We start from the raw sequence: 13,474 nt of genomic DNA on the forward strand, positions 1-13,474 counted from the left end.
AAAAGAGCTTGAACTTCGGCATGTGTAATTTTGCAACATTAATGTTGCTTCAACAGTTATTAAACCAGCACCTCTTAAACCAGAATTTTGACACTAGATGTACTTTTCAACAGGCACATCAAGCTGTTTCATTAGCATGATATCAAAGCAATTATGCAAAAAAGATTTTTTAATGGGAGCTCTTATGCATTCATGTTTATGAATGTACCAATTAATAGAAATAAAAAAATAGTTTATAAATGTGTTCAAGTATTAGCATTTTAATGTTTTATGTTCCCATGTGTTATCTATTTATGTTTATTTTTGCTATTCTGTACAGTGAATATGAGCATAATCAAACTCACAGAACATTGTGAAGTGTTAAGTTGTGGGTAATTTCAGGAAATAAAAATACTCTCCCTAGGCTTTCAAAACAATTTTAGTAGTGCTTTAATGGACTTGGTGTAGTGAAATAGATAGTGGAATGGATTGGATACAGATAAAATTGCTGATTCTGCAAGAAGAGAATAGAATTGAAACGTTTGGCTCTTGTTAGAAAATTCTTTGCTGTGTTTTAGTCCTTTATATTCATTGATTTTTCCTGTTTGAATATAGCCCAGGAATGCATGTAGATCTGTCCCAGTTTTGGGAAGCAAACAGATCTTTATATAGCATATAGATTTTTGCCATCTAAACATTCAAAAGACTGGATATAAATCATGTCTTTGACTTCTGAAAAATAACATCAGAAAGTAGGCAATTCTGTTATAGTCAATGGATAGGTGATGGCGTATCTACAGGATGATTCTGTTTTACCTCTACAGGTTTCTATTTGAGAATGAGATGACTTATTCTGTAGAAATGCCCATGACTATAAAAGGCTTTAGTTCTGAAATGGTAAACATTCAAGTTTGAATGACTAAAGCTCAAATAAATGTAAAAATAATAATAATGGCACTGCCATATGCTTTGACAGAATATTCACTCACTATATGTGATTACGGGCTTCTTGAATGCCTGTCAGTCTCTAAGTTCTGAGTAGAAATACATGTGAGTAAGTTCTACAGTGTTTCAAAAGAAGTGAAAAGATGATAAAAAATTCTTTAATCTGAATTAAAATTCTTGCCCCTCTGCCATCAGGGACTTTCATTAGATATTAAAAAAAGGGGAAAAAAAAGGGGGAAAAAAAAAAAAGACAAATCAATAACTCAAAGTATGGCATATTCTTTGGCCTATTGTTTTATAATTACTAGCATTCATGTTGGTAAATCTTACCAAAATATTCAACCAATAACTGAAAACTCCATTATTTTCTGAATTTGTCCTATCACAACAGACCCTGCTGAAGGGTCCCCTTCTTTCTTATAGCCCACCTTCACTGAAAGGCTGCAATCAGATCTCCCTGGAACCTTCTCTTTCAGCCTGTCCTCATAGGAGAGGTGTTCCAGCCCTTGGATCATTTGTCAGAACTTAAATTATTAAAAAAGAATATTTTCTTAGAATTTTTGTATCCTAAACAGTACACTTTTTATGGTTAAGATTGTCACTTCTGTGTACCTGATTTGAGTATAAAAGTTCCTTTATTTGTTTTGAAATAATTTGGTGTAAGAGTTTTTTATAAAGGAGGTGAAAAGCAGTGTCATATTACTTAAGATATCTGTCCACTTTGACAAGTAATTCAGCATTGAAAGATCTTATTCAAGAATCACAGGCATCCCTGTGACTTAGCAGTCACCACCCAGCAGCAGTCTGTGAAGTGCATGTACTGGCAGAAGTGGCTTTGCATCATCATTTCAAATTGCAAGCAAACTAAGAATGAACTCACAGCCTTGTTTGATATTGATACGAGGATGGTCTGTAGAAAATGGTCAAAATCAAGTGATAAGCTGCTGATATAGAATATTCATGTAATCCTACCTCACTCCTAAATGCAAAAGATATATCTTACAGTCCTTTAAAATCTTAGAAAATGCACTAGATTTTCTTTAAGGTATATATTTCCTAGATAGTATGTACGCCTTGTGTTGTGGCAATGTGTCTATGAGACAATTAAAATCATCTTTCATTCTGTCGTGCCTTTCTCCTTTCCTGTGTCTTTCTCCCTCTCTCCCTTTTACCCATCTTTACTTCTCTTCCTGCTTTCTGGTTTACCTTTTTAGCAATACAAGATCAAGACAAGCTACAAGGCATTTGCAGCAATCCCTACAAACACATTACTTATGGAACAGAAGGTTAGTGCTTGCTCAAAGGCATGGGAATTGCATTTCATATTTTAGAACATTCAGCTTTTGTACATACTCTGACATGTCTGTTGGCGATATTGCACAACAAGCTCTGTGAACCAGCTGCTCAGGATTATAAATAATTCCAACAGTTTTTCAGGGTCAACCACTTTGCATTGAAGATCAAGCACTTCACTAATCTGAATTTCTGCAAATAAATTTACTGTAAAAAAACAACAGCAACAAAAACAAACATGTCCCAAGGGAATTGCCATTTCTGACAATGTCTCAAAGTCTATTTTGCTGTTTGAAAATATCTGGAGCACTGCTATTCCTAGATTCCATCAGTAGATCAGTAAATGATTCTTCAATGTCTGTGCTCATACTAGTAAATTTAAAACAACCAAGAAACATCCCCAGACTCAGGAATTTATTGGCCATATTATTACACTGTGAAAATTGTCCTAGCCATTGCACTGGTGTTTTATCTTCTGTTTTTCCAAACAACTCCCTTAAGCTCTTTGTCTGCATTGGCCATGGGTCCGTTCCCAGGAGGTAGCTTAGGATAACAACCCTCTCTTGCAGGATAATATGATAGATCCAGACACCAGTCCCTAGTACAGTCCCTAGCTGTGTTTTATAATTCTTATGTTGATAATGTAACTTTGGAAGTAAGTTGAAAATTTAAATTTTTCATGAGGAGTTCAAAGCAGAGGAGTTGGATTAGATGATTTCTAGTGATCCCTTCCAGCCCCTATAATTCTGTGATTCTGTATTCACCAATGTCTGTTTTTTTAAAAAACTTTGATAGAATTAATTTTTCACAAAAGGGTAGTCCATTAAGCACTGCAAAAAAATAAAAATAAAAATAAATAAAAATAAAAATAAAAATACCCTGTGATTAGAAGTGAGATAAGCACTTAGATTCTATGATTCTTCAAGGTCACTGAGTCCAGCTATCAACCTGAGCTGCCGAGTCCTGTCACTTAGTACACATCCCTTAGCACCAAAAACCATGTCACAATGGTTTAAAGACATTCTTAATCACGCTGACATCCAAGTATAGCTATGGACATAGTTCAGGAACTTAGCTTCTAATAAATTTCTGTAAGATTAAGCTAAGTGCACATCTAAATATGCTTTTACATGCACAGCTCAGTTGATTTCACTATAATTTTACAGAGCTCAAAGACATTGGAGAGTATGAATTTTGCTCTGCATAAAGGATTTTGAAGATGATCATTTTGCCCTTGAGATATTATTGATTACGACCTAGCATTTATCACTTAAATGACTTAAACAAGATGGCATCTTTCTTTTTTTCAAAAATAGGAGATTCCTTCTTTTCCGATACTTGTTTAACCTTGAATGAATATATTCATCACTTGCATAAAACACAAACTTTCTTTTACTTAAATCTTGAACATGCCAGGTGAGACGATGTCTACATTAGCATGCAATGGAAGTGGATCAGGAAAGGAAAATATTTGTTTCAGGGGATCCTACGCTCATTCTCTATATATTCTGGGAGGTCTTTTGGAGGGCAGAGAGCCTGTTAGTGGCTGGAAGCATTATGCTGTTTTCTGAGATACCACTTCAGGTTGGACTTTGAAAAGAATTCATTGATACATGATACACAGAGATAAAGGTTATTTGGAAATGATCATTTTGAGCGACATTTCTTTTAGTTGAAAGGAAGTCCTGTCAAGGCAGAGATACTACTGAACATAATGCGTATTAGGAATTCTTCATCTGCTTAAATGCTGAAAGAAAGTATTTTGCTGTGTGATTGAACTAGAAATGGAAATTTTCTGAAGTCAAACTTGTTTTGCACTGTGCAATTATGTTACTTATTTTGAGTAGTCTTGAGAAAGGAATTTTATCAGATCCATTATGCATGTGATCTAGTGACATTTCATGTAAAATAATAATTAGATCACATGAAAGAAAACTGTCACTGATGTCGTGTAAGGTAAAATGTTTTGTTTGCCTCAAAATTGTCTCCAGGTGTCTAATTTTTCCTTTTATGTGTGCGTAAATACTTTAACTTGAGCCATGATTTTTTAGCTTCTCCTTATGAAACTGTTACGCTATAATCATCTACACAACTTCTTTTGGACATATTTTGATCCTTCAGTACTCTCTGTCTAAATGAATCATTCAAATCTGTACTCATTAGAAGCAAAGGAAAAGCTTACTAACTATGTATGCACATACTTTGGCAATCCCAGAAGTGGCTTAATGTCATCAAATCCAGTAAGTGATGTGCATACCATCTATCTCAGCTTATATGAACTTGATGTTCTTCTTATCATCTGTCCTCTGCCCAGGAAAAAGCAAATCCAGGATTTTTCTTGGAGGATGTGGCTGAAGCAAAGCCATATTTTTAAGCTACTTATGCTCAACATCATGGTCAGATTCTCCCTGGGGGCAACAACAGTGGACTACTTCCCAGGGAAGTTGAGCTAGGAGCTTGTCTAGAAGTGAGACAGGTAGGAGATACTGGGACAGCACAGGCACCATCTCACGGTGCTTGGAGGAAGGACAGCAGAGATGGTGATAAGGAGGTTGAGGTAGCTGTGGCCAGCTAACAGTGCCATAAACACTACAAATTCAAAGTGACGAGGCAATGATAATGAACTCTTCAACAAAATAGACAATAGCACCTGCTGGCTAGGTGAGAGAGCAGGAGTTTAATCTAGGCATAAGACAAAATTTCAATAGAAAAAAATAATTAAATATTTGAAGAAGAAAATTCAGAGAGTGAAGTGGGCTCTTCATGATAGAAATTAAACAATCAAGGCATGACAGTTTACTGGTAACTGCAGGCAGTTCTGTGGTTTATAGAAAAAGTCAGGTTAGGTGATCACTATGGTTCCTTCTGGCCTCAATGAATTGATGAATCACTCCTCTACTGGCATTCACTTTTGAATAGTTTCCACAGTTGTAGAGATAAGATCATAATGAAATTCAAAATTTCAGTCCCAATCAGATCTTTTTCAAAAGTAATATACTTATGATTTAGATATTTTATCAAATATCAATAAAAATATCTTCCACTCAAAATAGATTTTCATGAAGAGTCTATTTCAGGGAGTTATAGAGAAATTCCTAACTAAGTAGACAGTCACTGAATACTAGATATTCAGAATTATTTCAAATTGGAGTTGTAAGCCCAAAACTCTGTCAGACTTCCTGGAACTGCAAAACAAGCAAGACTTCTTTGTGAAAATCAGTAATCTTTAGAAGAGCAAGCTCTAATGCATGGGAGTTTGGAATTACTGCATTTGTCCAGATACACATCCCAAATGCATGCTGATGGAATGTGCAAGCTTTTTTCTCTGTGTGTCATTTAGATTGGAAGAAAACCCATGCATGTGGGCTTTGGACTAGCTGCAGGTGTTCTGCTCAAACTTCACCTATATGTGAATGAAATGAAACAAGTATGATAGGTGGTGCCAGGAAGTACAGCTATCACAATCAAAGCCACTAATTTTTCTGAAAAGCATTAAGTATAACTGGCTGTGGATGGAGTGCAAATGGAATCACTGTGGGCTTCTCTGACTTGTATTTATAAATTAAGTACAAGTAGAGGACTACAATTTACATTTTAAATAAATTGGTTATTATAAAGCATGTGATGACTATCCTCATTCTGAAAAGCATATTTGACAACTCTATTGTTGAGAAGACTTCAATTAAAAAACTGTATTTTTTTCCTCAAATACTTCTGTAGTGCACTCACTGAGTGAATTTCTTGCATCTAGATTATGTGTCCATGTTAAAAGTCTTCTGAAGTCTAGAGCTCTTTCTTACCTAGTGACAAGAGAGAAAGAAAATAATCTGTGCAGTCCTAGAGAGCCACATGACCTAATTTGTCTTTAAAAATGACCAAGCATGCCAATGTGGGAGCAGGCTATGAGCTCCATCTTTCTTTCAGAGGTCTTGCAGCTTTTAATATTATTTATTTTATAAAAAGGATATTAGTCAGGTCTTCACAGTATCATTTCCCAGAATCTCTAAGGAATAAGTTCTGGGAACTGGTGATACATGAAAATCCACTATACTGAAGAAATTTTTTGCATGTGCAGAGGTCTTAGAAAAACACTGAAAGAGAAAATGTGCAAGAGAAATAAGAGGATATTTCTTGGGTTTTGTTCAACACAGGCTTTTCATGACACAGTAAGAAGGAAGTTGTGTCACATTCAGATTACAATATTAATGTCATTAATTGGAGAATGAAACAAAGTTCCACATCTCCTATATATTGTCAAGAGCTTTAATTCTTCTAAAAAAATATTGGAGATCCTGGTCAGTTCATTTACTAGTGTCCTGTCTGCTCTGATACAGCTTTGACAGTCAAATAGCTTGAGGGAAAGAAGAGGATTTGTAGTCATCACTGATGTCAATAGCATTTGTACATCAGACCCTCAAAGTTACCTTTTGCAAGGACAAAATCGTCTGTTCAGTAACTGGCTATTTCATCTGCTTATTTAAGTTCTGTCACAAACAAGTTTTAATTTTCTAAATTATACTTTTCTTTTAAGTTGTGGTCCCACTATATTTTTCATATGCAATAAAGTAGCTAGAATGCCTAAAGAGGAATGTTCAGATTTTGGTATTGTTAGGTCATCAGCATAGGAAAAGAAGGTTGAATACTGTTGATATTGCTAATCAACAACACTGTTCATAACACTAATACTTCAATTTAATCATAACACTATTGCATGATAACACCAGTAATGAGATCAGAAATGCCAGTAGTACTTTTTAAATCTTCCATTTTCCTCCATGCTAATGAAATAAGAAAAATATGCACTTCTAGAAAAAGAAGTTGAGTTGTATTTGGAAAAGTTAACAACAGATTAAATAGAATGGTTTGTTTCTTTTTTTCTTTTTTTCTTCTTGGAGAACTAGAACTTTTTAATAGAGAAATAGAAGGAAAGTAACTGTGGAAAAATCTGCATGAATTACCTTGAAATTTTAAACATTCAGAAAGGGCACAGAACACGGTAGTTTTTCATAGCATGGCTGCTGTATGTGTAGTGATAGTATCTCAGGAGGTGTACTGAATGCACAGGCCTTGGTGCTGCACTTGCCTAAGTGGAAGCTCCAAACAACATAAGTTATTTGTGTTTGCAGTTTCTACTGAAATTGAAGGGTGCTTGATATTTCAGTTATCCAGAATCTTGGTTCTTGACACAGACTTGTAGATGAGACTGAAGTTCCTCTAGAAATAGCCATCAAAATCTTCACGGTAGTTGTGTCCTACCCTTGATAGTATTCACTTTCTGCTGCTGTCCTAATGAGATACATTTGAAAGAGAAATATGATTTTTTTTTTTTTCCTTAGACAATTCATTTGTTATTTTCATTAACATACCAATATCTTGTGAGTTTTGAGAGGCTTATCAAGTTCTCCATTCTGAATGTGTGACTAATGGCAATTTCTTAATGCAACAGGTTCCTGATAAGACTTGTCATGTCTCCACAACAGGTGGCGTTGGTAATCCTGCCCTAGTAGGCACTGGAAAGACTCTTCTTCATTTTACTTTTTACCACTTCAGTTTACATTTACAAGGAGGATGCAATCTGACTGAATCTGAACTGGACATGCAGCCCTTAAGTGTAGTGCTGAGTGCTCTTTTGTTTAGCTCTTCTACAGCTCTATCTGTTTTTCTGAAATTTTAGCTGGATAGCAATGATGAGGTAGCAGAAATGAGAAAGATTATCTTTTCATCTTCTGTCTTGGGAGAACATTACATTATTATTATATTTCTCTTAAAAACTAATCATTATTTTACTCTTCTCCTTTGGAACTGTATCAACTGTAAGGCCAACAAGATTGTCTAGAACTGCAGGGCAGAGAAGAAATGTGTTTGGAAAGAAATTACTCTTCATTTTTTCTGCTGTACTTTCTGGTGCAAGGCATCATAAATGTGTTTCTGCACAGAATCATTTGTGATACTATTAAAACAATAGCTAAAAACCCTGACACTTACTTTTCACTTCTACATGAGTAGATGTATGCTGTCATAGCTAGGCAAGGAGAGAATAAATGTAATTATACTCAACAAAATTTAACTCACGAATAATTCCTTAAATACATGCTCCTTCCTTCCTTCCTTCCTTCCTTCCTTCCTTCCTTCCTTCCTTCCTTCCTTCCTTCCTTCCTTCCTTCCTTCCTTCCTTCCTTCCTTCCTTCCTTCCTTCCTTCCTTCCTTCCTTCCTTCCTTCCTTCCTTCCTTCCTTCCTTCCTTCCTTCCTTCCTTCCTTCCTTCCTTCCTTCTCCCTCCCTCCCTCCCTCCCTCCCTTCCTTTTCTTTCCTTCCTTTTCTTTCTTTCCTTCCTTTTCTTTTTCTTTCCTTTTCTTTCCTTCTTTCCTTTTCTTTCCATCTTTCTTTTTCTTAAAGATCCTGCCATTTTCTTCCCAGCTTTACATATGTCCTTTGTAACTACAGCCCAGATATATCCCTCACAGGATCCCTCAAGCATGAAAAAGTGCTTGTAGGAATGCTCTTTTTTTTCCTTCTTTTTTATTTATTGCTAATAATCATCAACCACAAAACTTCAGAAAAGCATAATCTGTTAAACAAAAATCCACAGATGCTGTTGATCCCTCCTACTTCATAGAATCATAGAATCACTCAGGTTGGAAAAGACCTTCAAGATCATCGAGTCCAACCACAACCTAACCACACTACCCTAACTCTAACAGTCCTCCACTAAATCATGTACCTCAGCACTACATCCAAACGATTTTTAAGCACATCCAGGGATGGTGACTCAACCACCTCCCCGGGGAGCCTATTCCAGTGCTTAACAACCCTTTCTGTAAAGAAGTTTTTCCTGATATCCAACCTAAACTTACCCTGGCACAACTTGAGGCCATTTCCCCTCATCCTGTCATCTGTCACCAGGAAGAGATCAGCCCTGCTCTCGCTGTAAGCTCCTTTCAGGGATTGAAAGAGAGCAATAAGGTCTCCCTTCAGCCTCCTTTTCCCCACACTAAACAGCCCCAGATCTTTCAGTCTCTCCTCATAGGGCATATTTTCCAAGCCCTTCACAAGCCTCGTTGCCCTTCTTTGTTCCTGCTCCAGCACCTCCATGTTCTTTCTGTACTGAGGTGCCCAAAACTGAACACAGTACTCGAGGTGGAGCCTCACCGATGGAGTACAGGGGCAGGATGACTTCCCTAGTGCTGCTCACCACACCATTCCTGATACAAGCCAGGATGCCATTGGCCTTCTTGGCCACCTGGGCACACTGCTGGCTCATATTCTGCGGACTGTTCATCAGTATACTTAGGTCCCTTTCCATCAGGCAGCTTTCCAACCACTCCTCCCCAAGCCTGTAGGGCTGCCTGGGGTTGTTGTGACCAAAATGCAGGACCAAACACTTGGCCTCCCTATTGAAACTCATACAGTTAACCTTGGTCCATCAATCCAGTCTATCCAGGTCCCTCTGTAGGTATGTAGACCAGCTGCAAGCACCAGCAGGCTTCCAGAGCAGACTCCATAACAAATCTATTTGATGATTGATTAAAAAAAAAAAAAAAAAAAAAAGGTGATGACAGTGAGAGTGTTGTGCCTCACTGACTTTGGGTGAAGATGAAAAAGGCACTGAGCACTAAAATGAAGTATGGCTTTTGCAGACATCTTATGATTTTCCTGATAAAGTGGAGGGTTTGGCAAATTAATCCTCACAGTTCTCAAACCTCCTCCAAGTGTGAACACAGGAAAGCTGAAGGTATATCCAGGCATAAGAGGATTGTGTTTTGTTTTGGGGAGACTGTATAAGCTACATTAGGTAGTTGTTATAAATTAGCCATGTTTTTGTATACAAAAAATGTGTTGTGCATACTTATTTTTTATACAGTGGTGTTTTCAGGCTAAAAACCAAAAATGCTGAGCACTTTTTTTGTTGCCATGATCACCAACATCTTTAAACAGGATTCACTTTTTAAAGAAAACAGCTACTAAAGGAAACAAATTGGCCTCTTGTGTACTTTGCCTGCTTTCTTACAGCCAATGGTGTCTTCCAGTGGTGTGTGACAGGCACACATCTGGCACATCTGTGGTGCATGGTGCACATTTACTGTGTGTAATTCACTGTGAGAGAGATGGGGTGTTGTAGAAGAAGAAGACAATTTGAACTGTTATTTTCTGAGCATGGATAATTCACCTATCTTGAATATTCTTTCTCTCTGCATATATACTCTCTAATTCAAGATCAGAAGATGATAGCCTCAAAAACACTACTATAATTTCTTCTTTTTGCATATTTCCCTGATAAAATGACACATGTCATATTTGGGAATGTTTAATGTTTATGTGTATGACAGCTTATTTTAAATTTTTTTAACTCAGGAATCTTTTGAATTGCAGGCATTAGAAGAGCCGACGAAGGCTGCTGATGTGACTGAAGGCACTACTTTGGACCATTCAGAGGTAGTGCTGTTTTACCTCTCAAATCTTTATTTGAAAACAAAAAGCAAAGGTTAAGTGTGTGATTCATTTCAGATGTGCTCCCCTGCCCAGCTCAGACAACAAACAGAAGAGCTGTGTGCTGTCATTGATCAAGTCCTGCAGGACCCACTGACAATGGTAACCCATCAGTATGTGGGATTGACTTTTCAATACCCTTCTTTTTGTCTCATCGTTAATAAGTTTGTTCTCTGTCAAAAATAACATTCCAGCGCCGATGTGAATCTTCTCCAAGTTTCCTGCAGATGAACACAGAGTCAGATGTTGGCAAGGTAGGTGAATAAACTCACACGCAAAACGCTCATTCCAAGTAGACATCAGATGACAGCAAATGAGAAAATGGAAAGATGTACTTTAAAGTTGTTTTTGTGAACAAATGTGAGTTAAATTTCACAATGCAACCATGTCTGTGATTGCCTACTGATTTATTTTATTTTATTAGGACAATTCTCAGAGATAATTTAAGGACCATCTCTAATGGAGTGCGATTGATGTCTTTGAGTAAAAAAGAAATAATAATTGAAACAATAAACACCTCAAGAAAACTTTAATGTATCTCATGAATCTTTCTGGAGAATTGAATTTGAGCAATTCATAACATCACAATGATGAAAATCTTGCTGTCAGTCCTTCATTCTTTACTGTTGATATGTTTGTTTATTTTGTATAAGGTATCGACAACATTGCAGAGAGCAGCTGGGCGTGAAACCAGATATGTAAGTACTTTTATAACTATGTGTTTGGCATGAATAAATGTCTAATTTCATAGGTTTTGAAGGTCATCTTGCTAACACATTTGATGTGTTGGCACATAGCTGATACAGGAGTAGCGCGAGGTGTTGTCCTCTGTACAAAATGAGTTCATTAGGGCATATGTGATCGAGACCTGAAATGACTTATTTCTAACCAAATCTTTCATGACTGGAATTTCTTTAGTGCAGTGTCTGTTGATATTTCTACCTGTGCAAATATGATTTTATAATTGAATTGTCCACACAATCCTTTGTTGTTTTTTGTTCCAAGTGTGGGTCAAGGGTTTTCAGTTATTTATCTGTTCTGTAGGGGATTTGCTTCTGAAGATGTGTTTTGGCTCTTGCCTATCTATCAGTTTGGGGTTCACTCATTTTTTTTCCTTCCAAGGTAAAGAGATGACTGAAAACCCACTACTTAATCTGATGAACAAAAGGTGTTTTCTGCCATGTACACATTCCAACTTGCAAAGAAAACTTCTATATTGAATCACCAGTTAAAATATTGCAATGTTAAACCCAGTTAACATTCTAATTTACACAAGCTCTAATAGTTACTGCAGGTTCTATATTTTACTTCTAGCTCATCTAGTCATGTGGTGAGATATCTGAGCTTACTATTCATCGTTCAGACTTTCTATTGAATCTCAGTCAAAGCAGTGCTAACAAAAGCAATAAAGGCCATTTAATTTTATGTCAGCACAGTGCTTGACTGATCAATTCAATTTTGCTTCTTGAATGTACTGGCATGCATATTTTATTACATATTGCGATTTTTACTTGACAGATTCTGCTGGGTCATAGTAATTAGAAAATATATTAGAAGAGTGCTTTTTAATGAAATAAAAGAGCGTATTTCAGATGTAGCCTGTAAGAAAAGAATATATATTACTACCATTTCAGCACATTTCTTCAGGACCCGAAACAGTGTCAGAAATCCACCTACAAACACATTTAGACATCCAACTTATATGCATAGGAACAGTTAGATTTTTTTCACTTGCATAGAAAATCACCCTTAAAAACTTTATTTTCCCAGTCTTCCCTGTAACATTCTAAACAACTGATGCAAACCAATATTTGGGAATAACACAAAGACTAACTCTTCTTATACACTGTACAAAAGACTGAGTTGTTTTTTGTCTGACAATGAATCTGATCACTGTGCTAACAGACCATGCTCTCCACACTGCACTGTGGGGGCTGACTTTGGTGTGACCAGGCTCTTATGGGGTGTCACCATGCGCTGCATCAATGTCAAAGAAGGGGTGATCCAGATATTCCCACTGGACCCTGGACATTGGCAGCTCTTCCCTCTTTCTTGCTCTGCTTCCTTGTTAGGACACAAAAGGGCTGCCCATTTTGAGCCAGTCTAACAGTGTCTCTGGTAGAAATCAGGAACTGAATACAGTACAATCATGACTGTGATGTCAAACAGTAAGTTTCTCCAGGAGATTCCCAGCCCCATGTTGTGTCATGTGAGCTGTATTGGAAAAATGATCTTCAGCCAGCCTTTCCTTATCATTTTTTTTCTTTTAGAAGTAGTATTTTTTCTTTATACAAATTAATTTCACAAGACATAATTCATATGGTCATTAAGCATTTATGTATACATGATGTCTGATATTGAGATACTTGTCAAAATCATAAAATCATAGTTTGGGTTGGAAGGGACACTTAAGATCACCTAGTTCCAAACCCCCTCCTATAGGCAGGGACACCTCCCACCAGATCAGGTTGCTCAAATTCCCATCCAGCCTGGCCTTGAATGCTTCTAGTGAGGGTCATCCACAGCCTTTCTGGGCAACCTGTTCCAGTGTCTCACCACCCTCACAGTAAAGATTTTCTTCCTAATCTCTAGTCTAAATCTACTGTCTTCCAATTTAAAACCATTTCCCCTCATCCTGTTGCTACTCATCGTTATAAAAAGTCACTCCCCAGCTTTCCTGTAGCCTGCCTTCCTAGTGCAGGAAAGACACTATAAGGTCTTCTGGGAGCCTTCTCTTCTCAAAGCTGAAGACCTCCAGCTCTCTTAGCCTG

General features: G+C 37.0%; 1 protein-coding gene across 7 annotated transcripts in view; it reads left to right on the forward strand.

Moving 5' to 3' along the window:
* Window positions 1–13,474, forward strand: part of LOC125688955 (muscular LMNA interacting protein) — a 96,345-nt gene that overhangs the window by 50,217 nt on the left and 32,654 nt on the right. For all 7 annotated transcript variants that reach the window (XM_048935602.1, XM_048935603.1, XM_048935605.1 and 4 more), the window contains exons 5-9: window positions 2,139–2,210; window positions 10,587–10,649; window positions 10,722–10,805; window positions 10,898–10,957; window positions 11,357–11,401. In XM_048935602.1, coding sequence (XP_048791559.1) covers window positions 2,139–2,210; window positions 10,587–10,649; window positions 10,722–10,805; window positions 10,898–10,957; window positions 11,357–11,401 — 324 coding nt within the window. The remainder of the gene's footprint in view (window positions 1–2,138; window positions 2,211–10,586; window positions 10,650–10,721; window positions 10,806–10,897; window positions 10,958–11,356; window positions 11,402–13,474) is intronic.

The sequence above is a fragment of the Lagopus muta genome, chromosome 2 (assembly GCF_023343835.1).
Source record: "Lagopus muta isolate bLagMut1 chromosome 2, bLagMut1 primary, whole genome shotgun sequence".
NCBI lineage: Eukaryota > Metazoa > Chordata > Aves > Galliformes > Phasianidae > Lagopus > Lagopus muta.